At 45.0% G+C, this 21,904-nt stretch overlaps 1 protein-coding gene across 16 annotated transcripts in view; it reads right to left on the reverse strand.

The window, feature by feature from the left end:
• EPB41L4B (erythrocyte membrane protein band 4.1 like 4B) overlaps nucleotides 1-21,904 on the reverse strand; it is a 130,910-nt gene that overhangs the window by 24,285 nt on the left and 84,721 nt on the right. For all 16 annotated transcript variants that reach the window (XM_070594941.1, XM_070594942.1, XM_070594936.1 and 13 more), the window contains 5 exons: nucleotides 13,828-14,042; nucleotides 11,570-11,688; nucleotides 6,368-6,493; nucleotides 5,489-5,556; nucleotides 2,880-2,978 (listed from right to left, as the gene is read on the reverse strand). In XM_070594941.1, coding sequence (XP_070451042.1) covers nucleotides 2,880-2,978; nucleotides 5,489-5,556; nucleotides 6,368-6,493; nucleotides 11,570-11,688; nucleotides 13,828-14,042 — 627 coding nt within the window. The remainder of the gene's footprint in view (nucleotides 1-2,879; nucleotides 2,979-5,488; nucleotides 5,557-6,367; nucleotides 6,494-11,569; nucleotides 11,689-13,827; nucleotides 14,043-21,904) is intronic.

A 21,904-nucleotide genomic window follows, 5' to 3' on the forward strand; every position in this document is an offset into this window, starting at 1 on the left:
TTCTAGCTGCCTGAAACTCTTTGCAGAGTTTTGCGTCTCCCTTCAATTCTGTACACAGCAGCCACACTTCCTCCCTATGTCATATTTCCAAAAAAGAGCACAGCTGAGGTTTTCCTCTATATCCTTAAAAGCAGTGATGCGCAAACTTGCTCAGAGCACCTGTACATCATGGCGCTCCTTAGTATCCTAAATTCCAAATACACATAATTCTGGTGCAGGGATCTAGAATACTATAAAGAGCCAAAAGGGCCGTCTGTGCACACACATCCCTGCATCTCGAAAACAATAATGCAGAAATATTTTTTGGGAAATAGGAAACCTGAGTTTTTCCATCTGTCTTCCTTTGACCGTGTGAGCAAATAAGCGGTAACCAGTGTCAACGATTCAAGAACTATTTATGGGACAAAAACTTCAAACTGGAAAATCCAATCCATGCATTTTGCTGTTTACTACTGATGAGGAAAATTCTGCCATTCTTTGATTTTCAAAGCAGAATACTTTGGGGCAGCTTAAAAAATACACATGGGAAGTTAGAGGTTTGGAGAGGGTTTCCTTAAAAGAAGCAATTTGGTGAGTTCATTAAATTTTCCTTCTTTCCAGGCTGCGTATTTTTTCCAACATGATTACATATTCCGAATGGGTGATGACAACATTTTGAGTTTCAAAATGGAAAAGGAAAGGCTAATCCTGCCAGCTTTACCCTCAGGGGAGTAGATTTTCCATGGTTTAATTTGTCCCCCAGAGATCATTAGGACCTTATTTGATTAATTATATTTGAATCTGACTCATTTTGGCTTTCCCAGGAAATACATCTGCTATACTGTCCAGAAGTTTCTATTAAGGCTAATGAGGTGGGCTGTATCTGCCCTTAGAAAACCCCTGCCTCCTCTCCCTTCACAGGGAGATGGCTGAGACAGCCTGAGACGGCTGTCTGAGAATCACATCCGGAGTTACGTGCCGTGTTCTACACTTTGCACTCTGGGGACCCCCTCAACTTGACCTTTCCTCAGAAGCTTTCAGGTCCTTGAGAAGAAGGGAAGGGAAACTAACTCATCCTGCAGCCAGGTCCTTTGCTAGGAGCTTTAGCCACGTTACCTCATGTTAACCCTCACAAAATTCCTCAGAGGTTGGTATCATCTCACCCGTTTTACAGATGAAGAAGGAGAGGGCCCAGGAGTAATTTCCTCAAGAGCTCACAGCAGTCAACTAGCCAGGGCTCTAAGAGAACCTTTCCAACGCCAGAGCCCCACCGCTATCCATCGCACCCGAAGATCCCCCTGTACTCTCTGACCAATTATGCATCCAGGCACCGTGCCGCAGCTAAGATCAAGAAAGGGAACTGCCACTGTGACTACTGCTAGTACTATTACTAACACACGGCCACCCTGACAGGCATTTGCCTGTCTTCTTTGACTTATAATTATTCACACTCTGTCTTTCCCCCTAATACATAGAGTCCTCTGATAGGAATTGTCAAAGTCATTTTGTTCTTCCCTCATGGTGCCTAGAATAGCTCTGCAGCCAAGAAACTGTGGTGAAGCGGAACAGAACTAGACAGGCCCTACTGGTTCTGGGACAGTTTGGGATATGGCTCCTCCTACAGGTCTCAAATAGCTCAGCGATTAGCTTTGGCTCTGTTGACAGCCATGCTACCATTTCACTAATGCGCCGCGGGGGCAGCATCTGATATGGCTCCCCATGCTCCTCCTTCCTGGTATCACGCCCTTGTGTAATCCTCTCCCCTTGCGTGTGGGCTCTAGCGAGTGACTTGCTTCTAATGAATAGAGGAGGGCAAAGGGACGGGATGTCATTTCTGTGAATTGGTTACAGAAGATTGTGACTTCCTCCTTGCAAGTGCTCTCTCTGGCTCTTCTTGGGTGCTTTTCCCTGATGGAGAAAGCCAGAGAGGCCCATGTGACTAGAAACTGAGGACAACCTCTAGCCAACCACCGGCAAGGAACTGATGTCCTTGGTCCAGCAGCCCTCACAGAACTGAATCCTGGCCCAGACTGCACTAGCGAGCCTTCAGATGAGATGGCAACCCTTGCCAACACCATGAATGCAGCCTTAGGAGAGATGCTGACACAGAAGATCCAGTGAAGCCACGCCTGGACTCCAAACCCTAATGAAACTGTGAGGTAATAAATGTGGATTGGGTTAAGCCACTAAATTTTGGGGTAATTTGTTACACAGTAATCAATAATGAATATATATACCAACTACGTAATGTTTTGTTTCTTTTTTTTTTTGCAGAGGAGGATTTGCCCTAAGCTAACATCTGTTGGCAATCTTCCTCTTTTTTTTCCTCCCCAAAGCCCCAGTGCATGGTTGTATATCCTAGTTGTAAGTCCTTCTAGTTCTTCTATGTGAGTCGCCACCACAGCATGGCAACTGACAGATGGGTGGTGTGGTTCTGTAACCAGGAAGCAAACCCAGGCTGCCAAAGTGATGAGAGAGCCGAACTTTAACCTCTAGGCCATCAGGGCTGGCTCTGTAATGTTTTCAGGGAGAAAGGTCTAGTCCCATTATGCATCAGAAGACAAACTGTATTTTAATTTTTTCATTTTTATTTTTGCTTAGGAAGATTAGCCCTGGGCTAACATCTGTGCCAACCTTCCTCTATTTTATACGTGGGTCGCCGCCACAGCATGGCTGATGAATGGTGTGCTAGGTTGGCGCCTGGGATCTGAATCCATGAACCCAGGCTGCTGAAGCGGAGTGGTTAAGTGAACTTAACTTCTGGGCCACAGGACCAGCCCCCAAACTGTATTTTTAGAATGACTCTTTGGGAATGGTGTGGTGACTAAGAAGCATTTATAACTAAACACATAGTATCTCTTCTGTTGTTATAACTGAAAAACATGCAGTATAGAACTCACAAACTGTATTGTCTCGTTAACTTCCTCACTCGAGGAGGCTTGATTTCCGGCTTTTCCACAGCTGGTTGGGTAGTTTCCACACGTATAGGAATAGGACTCCTGGAGACACACCAAAACACAGAACAACACCAACAAAAAGGCTTAGAATCTTGTTTTGGCCATAGGGAGTGCCTTATCAGTTAATTTATATCTTGATAACATTGATAGTCAAGGTGTCCATTTTTTCTCCTCTTCACTCTACTTATTAAATACAATTATTAAAAATACCATAGAAAATCCAAAAACAAAAAATAATTAAACAATCATAGAGAAGAAATTATAGCAAGTGGGAACTAAACATAGCTGGGGTACCACGTAAAATTTCCCTGCCAAAAACACCCACCTCCAATATCAGGGTTTGGTTTATGGGCAGGTTTTGCGAGTAAAATGAATAAAGAAAAACCTGTGGATAACCGATTTTTACTTACAAGTAATCTGGTAGCTATTTTGTTTTAAACACAGCATGAATGTGTTAAAAAAAAAAAAAGATAAAGAACGAGAGAGTATTTAACGTGAAAAATGCAAAATCAGAAGACCTTCAAGACTTGCTCTAAAATGTTTTAATTCTCCATACAAGTGAAAATGTTAAAATTGTTTCACTTTTACATTTCCTCAAGAAATTATGCCAGCTAACCAATGGGCCCTACTCAGAACAGTGATTTTAAGGAAAAGCTTTCACACATTTGTGTAGTGGGTCATGACTAATTTCACTCAAAAAAACAGAAATGCCTTCTGGGGTCAAAGGGCATCAAAATAAGTTGAGGTGATCAGCAAGGGACCTCTCACAAGTCAATGAACATGTCCGGGCCTCCATTTCTCTTCTGCTCAGTGCCTAATATGGTGATAGGTATGTGGCCAGTGCCTGATACATGTTTGTTGAATAAACACGTGAATGAGCAAATAAAGAATTGGGGTCAATGTATTCCAGGTTCATGATTTCCTTAAACCAGGATCCCAGAGTCAACTGAACGTAGTCCCCGGAAGAAGGCACGGTCTCGTAGGGGACCACATAACTTTGCTCGGGTGGAATGGTTGGTATCTGGAGAGCTTAATGGAGCTTACACTTAACCAGCTGGAGGGACGACTTCCAAGGTGGGAGACCGAGTGGAGACCTGGCAGAATGCAAGGCACCAGAACTACTGATGGGTAAGGTCCCAGCAGAAGAGCAGGCGATTGAGACCAGAGCAGGAAGCAGGGCCAGGTCATGAGGGGCCTCAGGCTGGGGTGTTTACACTGGAGGCAATGGCAGTCACCAAAGGTTTCAGGCAAGGAAGTGGCATAGTCAGACTTGCATTTTAGAATGGTCCTTAGAACAACAAAGAGGATGCTGGCAAAAGGAGGCCAGCCGGGAGCCTCTCAGAAGACTGTCGCAGGAGTTGTCCAGGAAGAGAGATGGTAAGGACTTGAGGTAGGGTGGGGTTAGGGTCATGGAGAGGAGAGGATGATGTGAGAAATAATATGAAAGTCAAATTGGCAGGACTTGGTGACCAATTAGATGAGGGAGTGAAGTAGGAGAGAGTCAAGGATTCCCAGGTGTCAGGTCTGGCTAACAGGTAGGTAATAAGGCCATTACCCCAAACTGGAAAGTAAGTGAAGGGATGGTGTGTTAGGGTGGGAAGAGATGAGCTGGAGTTTTGAAAAGTCCAGGAGGCAGCTGGGTACGTGCCTCTGGAGTAAGACAAATTTATACCAAGAACATGGAATGGGCATCATAAGATGACATAGAGAAATATTTGTTTTTATTTTTAGCATCAAGTATAAGAATTCCCCAAAACAGTGGTTCCTGGATCACCCGGGGTGCTTGCTGAAATTCTGATTCTTGTCCCCACTGCCCCCCACCCCCTTGAAAGGATCTGAAAGGTCTGGAGTAGGACCCAACAGTCTGTGTTTTTAACAACAGATTGATCAGTGACTCTTGAACTCATTTTAGGAAACACTACCCTAGGGAGACCCTGCCAGTGTGAGCAGACCCCCAAGGTGGTAACGGGGCCGCCATGATCCATAGGTTATTACTCACTTGGGCTGAGAGGAAAAGAGTTTCTGCTCTCAGAGGAGGCAGGTTTTCCTCTGGGTTTGGGGTGGTGGTAGGCTAGAAGCTTGAGAGGACATCTGTGGTTCTAACACTCTCAAGGACCTCAGTTTGAGGGGCATGTCAACAGACCGAGGAAAGGGTGATGAATTGAGCTACGACAGTGAGCAGAAGCCAGGTCGTAAAGGACCTCTCGTGCTCTGTTAAGGAGTCTGGGCTCCACTCTGAGAGCAAAGTGGGGCCTTTAAAGGACTTTAAGCAGGGGAACGACAAGGTCAGATCTACACACCTGAGAAGTAACTCAAAGTGATTTCTTTGTTGTAGTAACAGGTAGAAACGTTAAAACTGGGAATGAGCAGCATTTTTGAGGAATATAGGAAGTTGTTTCAGTCAGCCTTTTTCTATCCCTTCAGGCTCACATTCTCTTCAGTTTTCTTTTCTCTCCCTGACTTTCTTAGTAAATGCCCTCAGAGTAATGTTTCGAGGACAATGTTGATGATACAGAGAATATGTTTCCCCATTCAAACAAGAAGCAACAGACCTTACATTAGCGTCCTGAAGACTGGATTTCTTATTGATATTTACAAACGTTGATTCCTCCTTTCCAACCTGTTAAAGAAAACAGGCAGGTTAGTCAAAACTGAATACCTTGGCATGCAAAAATGTCTTCACTTCTCCTAAATTCAAAGCATTATAGAAATGTGAAGGTGGATCACAGAGGGAGTTCATGAAGTACCCAGTCAATAACAAATTTTCTCTAGTGTTTATGTAAGTTAACAAAAAAAATGTTTTCTTGAGTCATTCCCCATCATGGGAATTAAGAATTGTTCAGATGCAATCAATGCTTGTATTCATACTTTTATTGAGCACTGCTCTGTGCCAGCTCATGCTTGAATGAAAAAGGGGATCGTGTGGGAAAAACCAAACCCACGGTTTAATCCCCCACCTCATATTTTAGATCAGGAATAATAATCAGCTCTATGCTCACTACCACTCACAGCTTACAAAGGATTTTGGAATCTGTCTTTTCATATCAGTGTGACAAGCCTGGGAGGACTCACATCATAGGATTTCGATAGAAGCCTTGTCCTCCTCCCTGTGGTGAGTCCCACAAAGAATGATGGGGGAAGAAGGGACACCCACTCGGCCACCACGTCTACTGAACACGCAGGAGGTCAATGGGAGATGCAGCAGTCTGCGGCCCTTACACCCATGACAAAATACAGTTACCCAATTAATAACTTGACATCAGTTAATAACTCTTTATATTAAAATCTCTGTTCACATAGATGTGGTTCCTGTCTCCCGACTGGACCCTGACTGACACGGCATGTCTCAATCCTAGAGTGCCTCTTTCTTCTATGTGGCTTTGAGGAAATCCCGTGACATGAAATCAAAGGAATGCACACGCTCCGCGCACCTGGGCGCTCGCTCGAGAGGCATTCTCCAGCTGGGCTTTCAAAATGTTACACTTCACGTGATCGGCCACAGGGGAAGGCAAAATCGGGGTCTGAAGAGTCTTCTCCGAAACTTTCTTTTCTTCAGCCTGTCACGAACCGAAATACACGCAACAGATTGTAAACAAAGAAGAAAACACATACATTAATTTTTCCCATCAGTCATAATTGCAAATAACACATAGACTTAAACACATAGACCAAGGCGATATCAACTCCTTCTATTTGTACGAATGCTTTTACTCTTTGCAAAGGATTCACCAGCATGTCCTCTCCCTCTTGTGGGAAGCAGGGAGAGGATGTATTAGGAAGCCCGTGAGCCAGAAGACTGGGGCAAGTTTCAAAGAGAAGAGGGTCGTGCGGAGTCATGCAACTAAAGCCAGTGGCCCAACCAGGACTGAAGCTTCCAGTTTCCGGCACCCCCATGCAGTGCTCTTTCCCCCATAACTCCTACCTCTTACATACCAACATTCAATTCTGAGACGCATTGGGTCAAGCAAAAGAACACAAAATCTTCATTGATATTTTACAATAAATCTTGCTGAATATTTGATTCTCAATGGGAAATTTCTACCTATGTTACCTCACGGTAGAGTGTCTCAGACTTCAATCATTTGGCACCACCTTTACTATTTTTGCCATTTCCCGTGTATTAACTGAATGGGTACCTATAATTGATATGATCCAGTAAAGGTGGATTACCCTGGGACTACCTATTTTAGACATGACCTAAGCAATAATATCTTTGAAATCATAGGGTTGGTGACTATTATATTCATTATAAAATACAGTATGATAATTACATCACTCCTAAAAATACTCATCCATATGTATAACCTGAAATCATCTTTGATGGTACACACACCACACTCTGGGAAATAATGTCTTATTGTGAACCATGCCTATCGGGGCCATTGCATATCCCAGGGCTAATATGGGGCTCAGCATACCGCAGGTGTCAGTGAGTACCTACTGAATAAGCTTATAATGTATGTAGTTATCAGTAGAAGAGACGTGTGTTTAATAAGAAAGATACAAGACACAGGATCACTAAAAGTCACTTCAGTGATATCAGGACTGAATGTGGCATGTTAGCCTCAACGTACCAGGGCAAGAATAAAATGTTCTAGGGGCCTCAAATTCTGCAAGTTCCAAAATTAATCTCATCCAACCATTCACCCAGGGAGCACCTTGGTACACATAGTAGGAGTATTATAAAGTCCTAGAGGAAGAATAGGGCAACTGGCTGGTCAACATCATTTAATAAAGAAAAGAGGGCACAGAATGTGGTTTTCCAGGGGGACCTCCAAATGCATAGAGGAGCATTTGGTAGAACAAGCAGAATGCAGCAATTTCATGTGACAGCAAGATAAGCAGACAAAAGACCTGGATTTGAACCACAGCTCTTTCCTTTACTAGCACCATAAAAAAAAAAAAAAGATGATGATGGTGGTGATGATAAAAAGAAACATAATGCCAGGAGCTCACATTTACTGAGAGCTTACTATGGGCCTGGCATTGACAGAGCATTTCACATGCACATCTCATTGAATCTTCTCATTCAACCATCCCATTCGGAGGTAGATACTGTCACTCTCCCCATTTTACAGACAAGAACAAAGCAGAGAGATGGCAAGTCACTCGTCCAAGGTCACACAGAAAGTTTGCAGAAGAGCCAAGATTCACACCCAGGACTGCGCGACTTCAAAGCTAGAGCTCTTGACCACTCAGCCATACTGGCTCCCTTATCCTCTCTGGTCTCTATTTCTTTCTGCATAAGATTACCATGATGATCAAATGAGAAAAAAAGATATGAATGGCTTGTTCATGTTAGATTCTTAGATTCTTAGATTCTAGATTCATATTAGAAAAGAAATATTACTAGAAAAGAGCATCAGATACGAGGACACTAACGATCCTAAACCATCAAGTTGGGTATAAAGAAAACAGACTCTTTGACTGGAATCGTTATCGTACAATACTTAGCATTCTCCAAAAAGCAAATTAAGTAATTTATTTCTTTTGAGATGTGACCTTTACAGTATAACTTTAGGATAATTTACCTTGTGTTTGTAAAACCTGTTACATTAAGATAATTGTTTAATACTAGCATGGATGTTTTCACTGGTGTATAAAGAGCAAATTTTTCAATTAGATTTAATTTTTTAGAATGATATGTTGAGATACAAAAATTAAATTGGTTCTAAAGCCCATTTGAGGTTTTTGAAAATTGCTTTAGGGGATATAGTCATACTGACAGTAATGACCAAAGACCGATTTTTAAAAAATTGAACACAGACAAAATAAGAAAATAATGAGAATTTAGCATCGATTTTCCCCTTGATTTTAGTAATTCTAAAATGCTTTTTGGACATAAAATTCAAATTGGTTTGTTCCTGTTCTGACAAAGCAGGAGCTACTATTCAGTCCTATGAATTGACTTAGGTAAAGACCAATATAAATTTTGGAAAATTTGAGTATCATTCTGTGAATATGTTTGCATAGAAGGCGTCTCTGTGAGAGAGAAACATCTGGATTACAGAAAGACCACAGTTCCAGCCTGGAGGATGGCTCCAAGAATGTTATGCTTTCTCTCTTTTGCATGACCATATTTGGTATTTTACATTCAATCTGAATTGTGGAAAGATGCCTTACTATTCAATATGGAAATACAGATTTCAAAATGTATAAATGAATGATAATTGGGTTTTGATATTATTATAGTTGGAAATAATCCCTCTGTTTGCAGATATCATTGGGGATAAAGAAATGATCAGATGCTTTTTAACAATTGTTTACACATTTGAAATTTGATGAGATTTAAATTCCTGTAATAATTTTGGGTAAAATTGTGGAATTGAGCAATGAAAATGTCAGCTCACCATTAAATCAAGAACAGGAACTTATCCAAACCTTAGAAGCATCAGAGGATTCTCCATCCTTGAGGCTGGAAAAAAACTTCCAAGCCATCAAAAACTTTGATTCTTCATTTCGGTATCATGATATGTTGTGAGGGCTGCTGCAAGGCATGTTTTATTAATGATAAATCATAGTATGAAGTAATATACTTTGGTTATGTGTTGGGACAAAGTCAAGGTTATATGACATCACTCTAGCATACTTGCTTATCTCTTCGAGTGGAGGAGAAAAGAGGGGAGTTGAGTTACAGCCTGAGCTCCAGGGAAATGCTCAATAACTCATAGCTGTCTCGGCTATGCCTTAACCCAGAACAAGCCACGACTGTTGACGTTCCACCGATATTCACGGCAACTACAAATTACACAGAGCTTGTGAGTTCTCTGTTGCTATATGCTATACTGCCTTGCAAAATATTTTTGGATTTTGTCAAACTCCGGGTAAGCCCCTGTTAAAACCATTTATTGTGTGTATTGCAGAAGAAAAGTTGAAAATCAAGAAACTAAGAGACCAACCCAGGGGACACAGGATGTATTGGGTTGACTCCCCAGCCCCAATACCAGCCTACTCAATACAGATTTGTTGATTGAATGAATATAAGTACCGCCCAGCGAGAGGAATTTTTTCTAGCTGGCCATCAGCGAGGGTGGTATAGAAGAAAAAGTGGGCGAGTGGGGCCTTAAAGTTGGGGCCCATTAGTGATCAAAGGGACTTTAGGCTGCTCTCAGGGGGCATGGGGAGCGCAAGAGAGTGAGGGTCTTCTGAGAAATCCTGGAGGTCTAGTGTAGGCTAGAGGGCTGGCTGGAGTGGAGGAACAGCCCAGGGAGGAGGTGACCTTCCCAGGCTCGCCAGCACGGGTAAGGAGAGAAGCTTCCTACTCCCTCTTATAAAGGGGCAAAGCTAAGCATCAGAGTGGAAGACACGCCCCAGGAGGGAAGAAGACCATTCCTTCACGGGTTTTTAAAATTAAAATGTGTCCAATAGTACAACTAGGGGCGATTTTGTCCTTCAGAGGACATGTGGCAATGTCTGGAGACAATTTCAGTTGTCATAACCAGATGGGGGGCGGTGCTACTTGCATCCAGTTCAGAGCTCAGGGATGCTGCAAAACATCTCACAACGCACAGGACAGTCCACCACCCCAAAAAAGAATTATCAGCCCCAAATGTCACTAGCGCTGAATTTGAGAAATCCTGGTGTAGAAAATGAAGAAGCATTCTGGAGTTCAAAGGACACTGGACTGGGAGTCAGGAGCCCAAGGATTCAGCCCCAGCTGCGTGACCTTGAGAAAGTCATTTCCCTTCTTCTGGTCTCAGACGGTGAGACGGTGGAACTAACTCACAGATCAAACCCAGCGCCAGCATTCTACAGTTCTAAGGTAAACGCTGGCTTTCATAAGGCTGCCAGTTTGGACATAAGAACGGGCCTAGTCAAAAGAGAGCTTGGCTTCTGCCCTGTCTGTCCCTCTTTCCTTCACTCCCTCCTTTCAATCCTTCCCTCCTTCCATCAGCAAACAGTCACTAAACATCTACTGTGTGCCAGGCACTGTCAGAGAGGGACAGAAGGCCCCATGGACTGAACTGTGTCCCCCTCATTCCTAGTTTGAAGGCTTAGCCTCCAATGGGATGGTATTTGGATATGGTGCCTTTGAGAAGTAATTAGATTTAGATGAGGTCATGGGGTGGGTCCCTCATGATGGAATTAGTAGCTTTATATGAAAAAGAACAAAGAAAGATTCTCTGTCCCAGTAAGCGGGGATGCAGCAAGAAGGCGGCCATCTGCAAGCCAGGAAGAGAGCCCTCACTAGGGAGCCAAATCAGCTGGCACCTTGATGTTGGACTTCTCAGCCTCCAGAACCGTGAGAAATGAGTATTTGTTGTTTAAGCCGCCTGGTCTACGGTATATTGTTATGGCAGCCTGAGCAGACTCATACAGAGGGGTAAAAATGGAAGGAGATAAATGTGGATGCTTCTCTCATGAAACTTTCAATTAGAAGGAGGGAGAGACCACTGACAGGCAGATCCAGCCTGTGGGCCTCAGTACTGAGGGCAACGCCTAATGCTGTAATTCACCCGAGAAGAATGTGAGGGACTCTTTGCTCCTAAGAGACACGCTGAGCAGATATGTCAGGAGAGACTGGGTAGAAATCCCTCCAAGACAAAGGCACACGATTTAGGAGGCAGGCCAGGGTAGTAATCTGAGTTTTGATGCCAGCCCCAGGTCCATCGCCCAGCTCTGGTCCTCGGCACCTTATTGATGTTGATGTGCAGAGCAGGCCAGGGTCCAGCAGCCTTCACAGTTTCCAGTTCCAGCTTCTTTAGATGGGTAGCGGCTTCGCTGAACAGGGCAGGAGCTCCTGGACTCAGTTCTACAAGCGGCCAAGGGGAATGAATAAGGAAAGATTGAAAGAACAGAGAGATACAGGTGATAGAAGATGCTTGCCAGAGCCTGACCCCGAGTGCCCTTTCTGCCTGCCTTCTCCTCCCACAGCTTGACCCTCTCAAATATATGCTAACTGACTGGATGTGAGAACATGTAAGGTCAAGGTTTCAAGGTCGAACTCCCCGATCTATGAACTGGGTGGCTTTGGGCAAGTCACTTTACCTCTCTGAGCCTCTGAGCCATTTAAAAATGAAAATAAAATTACTTGCCTTGTAAGGTTGCTGTGAATATTAAGTGAGGCCATTCATGTACAAATGCTTTATTAATGGGAAAGCACTATACAAGCTGGAAAGATGAATGTTGAGGCTAACAGGCATAGGAATGTGCCCTTAAAAACCATGCTATATTTGTGAAATCAAACTCATTGATTTTGATTTCTGGCTACTCTGGATTAGTTCGCCACCCCTCCTCTCACTAGCTCGTATTTACCATTAATATATTAAATATTCATTAAATATTAAACACTCATTACATAGTAAAGTTTGTGCCATGTCTTGTTAGCAGTTGGGATCTGGGGAGCTGGAATAAAGAGATGAACGAGACAATTTTCGTCTAGTTGGAGAGACAGACAGACATGTGCAGATACTCCAAATAAGTCATAAAAAGATTATTTAATTACTATAGGAGCATGAAGGAAGGCACCCCAAAGCTGGGGCTCACAGAGGGGTATTAGAGAAAGTATCACTGACAACATGTGAGCTGGTTCCTGAAGGATGTGTAGGAGTTCACCAGGGTGGAGAAAAGCACTGCAGGCAGAAGGAACAGCAGGTGCAAAGGACGGAGGTGGGACACAGCACAGTATTTGGTGAAAGGAGAGTATTTCCATGTGGCTAGAGTGTTCCGAGGAGTGGGGTGGGGAGGCTGGAGACCTGGGCAGGCGCCAGGCTGTGAAGGCTGTGTGTGGTCATGCTCAGAAGTGTGGGTTTTATCCCAGGACAGTGAAGAACTGTGGAAAGGTCTTAAGGCATTGATTGGGTCAGAGCTATCTGGTGAGAGCTCTTCCTTTCGCAGCTACAATACGGCCATTGTGCTGGCGCGGTGCCCCTTGGGGGCTGTTACAGTTATCCAGTTACAAAAGGATGAGCTGTGGCCTAGGGCAAGGGCCGTGTAGATAGCGACTAGGGCAGAGTTCTGATTCTTCAAAACCAAGTTCGTGATGAGTTCCCATTTCTGGCTCAGCCAACCCAGAATTGTTCCCCGTGGCTTACATGTGAAGGCTCATTGGCTCACGCTTTCACCAGCTCAAAGACTCATGAAATGTCAGAGCTGGAAGCTTCCTGGCCATCATCTCGACACCTTCTACCCCATTTCATAGATGAGAAAACTGAGGCTCCAACGGGGACTTGGCTTAACAATGAGAATTAGCATCGAAGCCTTTTGACTCTGGCCTCGACTTCAGTGCTTTTTCAAACCATATATGATAAAGAACTGGTTCCTTCCCCCTAGTCTGTCACAGCCCAATTCTTTAGTAAAATATAATAAAAGTGAATTTTTAGAAAAATAAAAATAATAGACATACAAAATCCAAGCCCACATTTTTAATTAGTTTTCACAGATAGAAAATCACCATCATATTGCTAAAAATGTTTCCAACTGCTAACTCTCTCTTTCCATAACTTCTCTCACTGGGACCTGTAACTGTGCACTGGATCTACCTGACGTCACCTTGCTGTCAGAAGAGGGACGTCAGAAACGGGACAGAGTCAGTTTTCCTGTAATTAGGAAAGTACAGAGTCTAGCCACCTCACTCCCCTCTTGCTCTTTGCCATTGCTTTGAGCCCGTGCTGGATACCATGAAAGCAGAGATCTGCTAAGGCATGAGGTGGAGAGAGGGTCGCCACATGGTAATGAAATCAGAGATTCCTGGTAAACCATAATCCCCGAGTAGCTCCTGCCTAAATGCACAAGGCTCCTGTCTGCTCTTGCCCAGACCTGGTGACCCAGCACCATATTCCCACCGTTCCAGGCTGCACTGAAAGGGTCTGCCTTGAAGATCTAGGGAAGCCCGCCAGGCCCTGTAGCATCGCTGCCCCTCCCCACCCCCACCCCCTGCACCCCTACTCACTCGTAAGGGATTTACTGCTAGAGTTTGGGGACCTCAAAGGCCCCTCCTTGTTCTCCAGGGTCAGCGAGAGGCCATAGTTTGGATGGTGCTGGTGCTGGTGATGGTGGTGGTGGTGCCTTCCCGAAGCTTTGGTAGTGAACGGTGTGCCCCCGTTCTCCTCGATGCCAAAAGGCAGCCGGTCCGAGCTGCTGAGCCCTGGGGAAGGGAGCGGGTAGCTGTGGAGGGCGTCAAAGTCGGGATTTAGAAAAGCAAAGAGCCTTGATATTCCTGAGTGTACTTTAAAAGATGTTCTCTAAGCATTAAAAACCAAGAGAAATAGGTTCAACAGATTGATCCACAGGGTTATGGTCGAACAGGACACAATGGTAACACTGCGCTCAAAGGAAAAGCAGAAAGTCAAAATTTACATAGAGCAGAGACTTTAAGCCTTAAAAAATTCTTAACTTTGAAATTAAATAATTTCTATTAAAAAAAGACATTCTGTCAACAGGAGGAAGAAATATAAAGCAATCATAAAAAAAATAATTTGTTAACCATCCTACGACAAGATCATGATACAAACTAGAAGTCTCGGAGTTACTGTCTCTTCCTCTCCATCACCCCCGCCACGCAGAAAGCGCCTGTTAATTTCACTGTTACGACGTCTTTTAATTCCAGTTGCTCCTTTCTGTTTCTACCAATATTAACGCTGTTTGAAGCCCATGTCACCTTCCACTTAGACTCCTGAAACAGACTCCTAACAGCTCTTCCTGACTCGACTCTCTCCTGCACCCCATCTTCCACTGAGCAGCAGCCAGGGTGCTGTTCTGACTGCGTTCCAGAGCACGGCACTCCTCGCTTCAGGAGCTGGAAAACCTCTCCATTACTAGGGATTCTTAACCATTTGAAGACAGAGACCCCTTTGGAAATCTGATGAAAACCATGGAGCTTCCCTGCAGAAAAAGGCACCAAGATGCAATACTCCACACTCAATTTCAGGCCCTTTACAGGCCCTCTGGGGACTAACGTTAAGAGCCCAGGATTGCAGGAGAAAATCCAAATTCCTTTACGTGTCACTCAGCGCCCTCCGTGATCTTGTCCCATTCTCTTCTCAGCTCACCTCCTGCTATATTCTTCTCTACACCATAAGTCCTTCTGATCCTGGTGCCTTTCACCTCCTTCTGCCCCCTGGAGTCCTTCCACATCCCTCAACCCAGCAAAAACACCCTTTCCTCCAAGAAGCCTTCCAGCCTTTAAGACTCAGATTACAGGTCTTCTCCTCACCCTCTGTTGCACAACTAACCCTCTCTCTGCACATTCCTGCAGACCAGATTTCTACGGCCTACTCCTTTGCTCTGCCTTCAAGGAGCTCACATCCCAGTGCGGAAAACTCTGTGATGTAGTCAGTTACACTCACACTAGAACAGCTGCTAAGGGAGCACAGAGGGGAGGCAACTAGTTCTGGGAGATGTGAAGACGTCACGGAAGGCGTCATAAGGGAGGGAGCATTCGGGGGAGACAGCCAAGCTTTGGTGGACATTCTTGAAACAGAATCCTCTTTCTTACAAGAAACCCCATTCCTTGTGTTTGTATGAGGTTGATACTTCCCCCAAGAGGGGGCCTGAGACTCAAGCCTGGCCAGAGTTCTCCATCCTTCTAGGCGGAGTGATTTATTCTGGGATGCGACCTGATTAGGGACAGAATTTCCTCTAAGGTTTAACACACGGAAACTGAGAGGGTCTCTGTTCCTTTTTGAGAGCTAAGCAGGGCCTTATTGCAACTTTTGTGGGCCCTAAGTACTTTTGCTTTCATCTCCTCTCTAGAAAAAAATACACGAAAAATTCTATTTTATGACTGTTTGTATAAAGATGAATATATTAATATCATATATTAAACTATGTTCTTCAGCTAAAAAAAATTCGTTTAAAGAAGTTTTTTCTTCTAAAACATTTTTGTGGGCCCCTAAGAGCACTGTGGGCCCAAGGCACTGGGTCTACTATGCTTAAAGGACAAGTTGGCTCGGGCTATAAGGATGATATAAATTAAGGCTACTTGTGACTATCTTCCCTGGACACAAAAAAGAAGTATCTGTGAGAATGAGGCCCAATGTGCACAGGGAGACAAGAAAAGCAGAGGTTAAGGGTAGATGAAGAGAAAGAAAAACCCTAATGGTATCACTTGAGCTCCTGGTTACAGCTATGCCTGAAGCTGGTTCTGCCATGGAACTTCTCAATTACAAGGCTCAATAAATTTTTTTTCTGATTTATTTATTCATTTATTTTTGCTTGACATAGTTGGGTTTCTCCCATTTGTCACCTGCACAATCTAAATCAGTGGAGGCATGTTACTTTGTTGTTTTTTGCGGAACTTCTTTCAAATGAAAAGGTAGAAATGGCTCTTATAGGCCTAAGAAATAGTAAGAGCAAAGGAATGGTGGTTGAAATAGCAGGAGGCTGGAGGAGAGGGAATGAGGAGCAAAGTAGCAGGAGGCGAGGCTAAGAAGTCAAGCTAGGGCCACTTATGAAGAGTTAAGCATGCCAGGTTATCTTGAGGGCAGAAGGCACCCTGGAAAGGGTTTAAGTGAGGGCATGACATGATTGGAGTGACAGTGTAGAAAGTTCCTACGGAGTGCTGTGGAGAGGTTGGTCTGCTGGGAGACAGACTCCAGTCTCTCCTTTAGAAGAGTGCGACAGGACAGGGCCTGGACTAACTCAGTGGACGGACTGAGGTGAGCGTCCCTCTGGGATATTTCTGAAGCAGCGTGAGCAAGGCTTCCAGGCCTGACGCTTGGGGCACTGGGGAAAGGAGGGCTGGAGGAGGGTTCCACTGCGGATGCAGGATACATCCCAGAAGAAATGGCACTGGGTGCCCCCCATGAGCTGGGGCTCTGGTCCACCCAGCCTGGCTCAGGACAGTCTTACATTTTGTGAGTGTGTAAGGATATGGAAGAAGGTGTGATGTTGGCTCCTGGAGGTCACAGTCCAGCCTCACCTCCCCAACCTGAAACACAACCCAGGGGATCCACCCTCCCCGTGGGGGCAGCAGAAAGTGCACTGACTTGTAGCTGAAACACCTGGTTTCTAGTCTTAGTTCTGCCCCAACTTTGTGGTGGAACCTTGGACAGTTGCTCTGGGCCTCAGTTTCCTCCTCTGTAACATGAGGTGGGTCAGGCGATTTCCGGGTGCATTTCCAGGTCTGAAACTCATCCTTTCCCCCAACTATTTATTCAGTACTTGCTCTGCTCCAGGCACTGTGCTGCTATTTTACCTAAAATACCCTCTTTTATAGAGGTAGAGATCTTTGCTTGGCACATGGTAGGTGCTCCATAAATATCTGATGGAAGGAAGGAAGGAAGGAAGGAAGGAAGGAAGGAAGGAAGGAAAAGAAGCCAGGACAGAAGGAGGGATGAAGGGAGGAGGGCAGGAAGAGGGAGGGAGTGAGGGAGGGGGAAAAGGATTAATGAAACTGTGGAGCTGGGATTTGACAGCAGCTCTGTGGACTCTAAAGCCTGCTGGCATCATTTTCCTGTCTCTCAAACATGTTGAAAGTAATATCTGTCCTAAGGAGGCACAGCCACTGGGAGCTCAGAACAGAGAAAATTCCCTTTAGCCTGGAAGGATGAGAGGGGCCTTACAACTTAAGGCTCGTCCTCCACCCTGCCCTTCTTGCTCACTGCTGCCAGCCTATTAAAGCTCTGAACGGGCGCTGTGCTCATCTAGGCAGCAGGGACAAGTCAGAGAAACATTGCAAGGAAGACAGTGACAGGATGGGGGCACGGGCAGGATTTGAGAAAGGGAGGACACAGATACGGAGGGGTCAGAAAACTCCAAATTTTTTTAGCTTGGAAGACAGGCAAATGGCATGGCCTTAATAGAAAAAAAAGAGGTGGAGAGTGAGGGCTGCCTGGAGAAGGGAAAACTATGGTTGAGCCTCAAATGGGTTACACTGAATGAGGGAATGAACACCCAGGGGGAAAGATGTCCCATAGTAGAGATCTGGTGGTAAACATCCAGGGCTGGAGGCAGAGCTGGAAACCTTTGAGTAAGAATTTCTGAGGAATAGCAAATAGACATCATCTCTCATGCCAACTCCAACTGATTCTCTCTGGCTGGAAAGCAAGATCAAGGATACTGAAGTTGTGCCCAGCTCAGGAGGAAAGAGCACTGTGATTGATTAGTGATGTCTGCCACGACTTGGAATGGAGCAGTGGTATCATATACACGTCTTTCCAAGTTAAAGCTATGTGGTTTTTTCCAAGCTCACAGATAGAGAGAACAGACTGGCGGTTGGCAGAGGCAGGGGGCGGGGTGGGCAAAATAAGTGAAGGGAATCAAAAGATACAAACTTCTGGTTGTAAAATTAAGTCACGGGGATGGAACGTACAGCATGGTGACTATAGTTAACAATACTGTATTGCATATTTGAGGGTTGCTGAGAGTGGATCTTAAGAGTTCCTGCTACAACAAAAAAATTCTTTTTGTAACCATGTACAGTGACAGATGTTAACTGGACCTATTGTGGTGATCATTTCACAATGTATACAAATATCGAATCATCATGTTGTACACCTGAAACAAATACGTTATATGTCAATTTTGCCTCAATAAAAAAAATGCATGTTGCTTTTTATTTCAAGGAAACACAGAGTGAAAATTTAAACAGGAAAAATATGTATATATGTAGGGAGTGATAAATTGTGTTTAATAACATGTCAAATAAAGTAGGCATGTGTGACTTTCATCTTACAGCTACTGAAACAGAAGACTGAGAAAGATAAATGGGAAGAGAAAGAGATGAGGGTCAGGGAAGCTGCCTGAAACTTATGAGGGGAGGGGTCTCTAGAAGAAGGGTCCTGGGCAGGCAGTGGAATGACCTGGGAGCGTCCTCAGCTCATACACACCGCAGACCACCCTGAAGATCCTAATTCATCGAGAAGTTTTGTGAGGTTTGGGTCTGTCAAGGAAACCACTGCTCATGGCCTCCTAGACCGTTCCCTGCAGAACTCCAGGGGGTGCCATTCACATCGACTGTGATGTACATGGCGCCCACTAGAGTTGTGTATCTGTCCTGTTCACAGGAACCTCAGAGGAGGTCAAGTCCACCCCAGAGGGTCCAGCAACACTCAGTAGCCCAAGAGCCTCAGGACCCATTGGCTAAGTTTCAGGAGATGAGGCCAGCTCCCTGCTCACCATCAGCAGAGACTGAGGTTCATGAGGCTTCTGGCATTCTGGAAAGGAGGTCACAAGTCCTGGTTTTCAGAGGGTGATGGAGAGGGGGTATGTAGGCTTCAGCCTCTGCTTCCATGAGCCAGCAGTTGAGAAGGAGTGTGGCGTGGAAGAAGGGGCTGCTCGGGGCCCAGCGCCATGCTAGGCACGTCAGCGTTTAATGTTTACAGTCACCCTGCCAGGAAGCTGCCGGTGCCTCACTTTACACTGGGGCTTAGCGAAGGTGAGTAATGCGCTCTGTTAGTAAACGTGAAGTGAGAAGTCGAACCAGATCTAATTTATTCTCCTCCCTTCTCTCAGGGGAAGACCCCACTCCCATTCTACCTCCAACTCCAGAGAAGTTAGTGTTCCTACTGGCTCGTGTCACATGGGACTTTGTTGACTATATTGGGGTGGGCCCAGCTCTGCAGACACAGCGGCACAGCAGTGAGGCTGGGGTACTCCTCCAGCCCGCGCAATCCCACAGGCAGTCCCAACCAGAGCCTCTCCCCTCCCTGACCTGAGATGCCAGCAGGACAAACGCACGGTGCTCAACCAAAATGTGGTTCATACTGAATAACAGTATAGTTATCCAGAACTTATTATAACATAATAATAATATTATACTAATTATACTAACTACAATAGTATACTAATTATTATAATAGGGGTATAATTATTGAGAATAATGCTCCAGAATCTCCCGCCAGAACTGTGATCAGGGCAGGGCAGGCACGGACGAGGGTCCTGAGCTGGAACACAGAACTTACAGGGCTGTCTCTGAAACACAAGCCAGCACGATCAAGGTGCTGCTGCGGAGCCAATCACACACTCCACAGCTCAGCCAAGTTCTGAGTGACATGGGCTTGGGGGAGCAGCCCCGGGGATCTAACCCTAAATAAGAAATTACAGAATTGTAGAAACAGAGCCCCCCAGACAGCAACAAACCTAGATGAATACTAAAATCACCAGGGAACCCCCCCACACACACACATTCTGGTGAGAATGCAAAATGGTGCAGCCGCTTTGGAAAATAGCCTGGCAGTTCCTCAAAAAGGTTAAACATAGAGTGATCATACGAGCCAGCAATTCCACTCCTGGGTATATGCCCAAGAGAAATGAAAACACGTCCATGCAAAAACTTATATGTGAATATTCATAGTAGTATTATTCACAATAGCCAAAAAGTAGAAACAAACTAAATGTCCATCAACTGATGAATGGGTAAATAAAATGTGGTCTACCCACACAACAGACGATTATTCAGCCACAAAATGGAATGGAATATTGATCCACGCTACAACATGAATGAACCTTGAAAACATTATGCTAAGTGAAAGCAATCAGACACAAAAGGCCACACGTTGTATGATTCCATTTATACGAAACGTTCAGAACAGGCAAATCCATAGAGATAGAAAGTAGATTAGTGGTTACCTAGGACAAGGGAGGATGGGGGTAAATGGGGAATGACTGCTAATCGGTACGGGGGCTCCTTTAGGAGAGGTGGAAATATTCTAAAAAATGATTGTAGTGATGATTGCACAACTTTGTGAAAATACTAAAAACCATTGAGTTGTACAATTTAAATGTGTGAATTGTACAGTATGTGCTCTATATCTTAACAAAGCTGATTTTAAAAATCACCAGGAGAGACTTTGAAAAATATCAACGTCCAGGCCCATCCCCAGATCAGTTACACTACATCATCTCTCTCTAAATCCATTGTGCAGCCAGGGCTGAGAACCTCTGCCCTGGTCCGACCTCCCCACTCTGCATATGGGGAAACGGGGGCCCAGTGAGGGGGTGAGGTGGCCAGGTCACACAACGGGTAAGTGGCTGAGCCTGGGACACAATCCAGGACTCCCGCCTCTCTGCTTGCTGTCTCATCTGCCACATCTTCCCATCTGCCATGGCTTCTATTTAAGGCAGCAAATGCACTCATGGGGAAAATCTCAAGACCTCCTCAGAACCCCACTGCTCGGGACATCCTTGTGTACACACCTTGTCCTCCCAACCACACAATAAACTCGGTAGGAACAGAGACTGTCATGTCACATGTTTTTGTGTCCTCCATCAGGCTAAGAAAAGTGCTAGGTACATAGCAGACGCTCAACTAATGCATTCCATAAATATTTGAGTCCCAACTCTTGTTCCTAGCACTGTGCTAGGCACCAGGGGGAAAAGACAAGTGAGAGGTGGTCTTCGCCCTCAAGGAGCTCACTGCTGAGTAGCAGGTCCAGGCAGTGTGATAGGTGCTTGGATAAGGGTAAGCGGAGGAGGGCGTAATGCAGCCTGGGGGGGAGCCAACAGGAAGAGGACTAAATGTGAATATTGTGACGGTAAGTTCTCATTTTTTTTTTTTCTGAAATGGAGAACGAGCTGTCCCAACATCACCAAAGGAGTAATTCATCCTTGCCCTACTAACTTGAAATGCCACCTTCTACATGCGCCAGCCACTTTCCTGAGTGCACTCAGATCCAGTCTCCCCTCTGCCCTGACCTGCCCTGTTTCCAGGGAGCTGCAATTCCCAGGCTTGCTGCCCTCAGGCTTCTATGTACATTTGGCCAATGGTAGGGCACTGACAGACTGGAGGCTGGGAAAAGATAAGTCAAGCTATTTCTTTCCCGTCTCTTTCTGCTTCGAGTGATGTTTCCAGCAGTAGCTCTGAGTTCCCTGTGGCTCCAGCTTCCGCTAGACTGGCTTCCTGTGTCCCCAGCTCCTGGGCTCTGGAACACTGCCCCCTGTCTTTGTCCCTCTGCCCCTCCAGCTCTAGGAGTGATAAGCAGGTTATAGTGTTACTAATTTCTGGGTTGCCTCACTGTCCACTTGGGCATCTCAGTTCTTCATCACTTTTTTGACCAATTCCCTGTATTAAATTCCCTCTGTAAGAA

Source organism: Equus przewalskii, chromosome 26 (assembly GCF_037783145.1).
Source record: "Equus przewalskii isolate Varuska chromosome 26, EquPr2, whole genome shotgun sequence".
In the NCBI taxonomy this organism is placed as follows: Eukaryota; Metazoa; Chordata; class Mammalia; order Perissodactyla; family Equidae; genus Equus; species Equus przewalskii.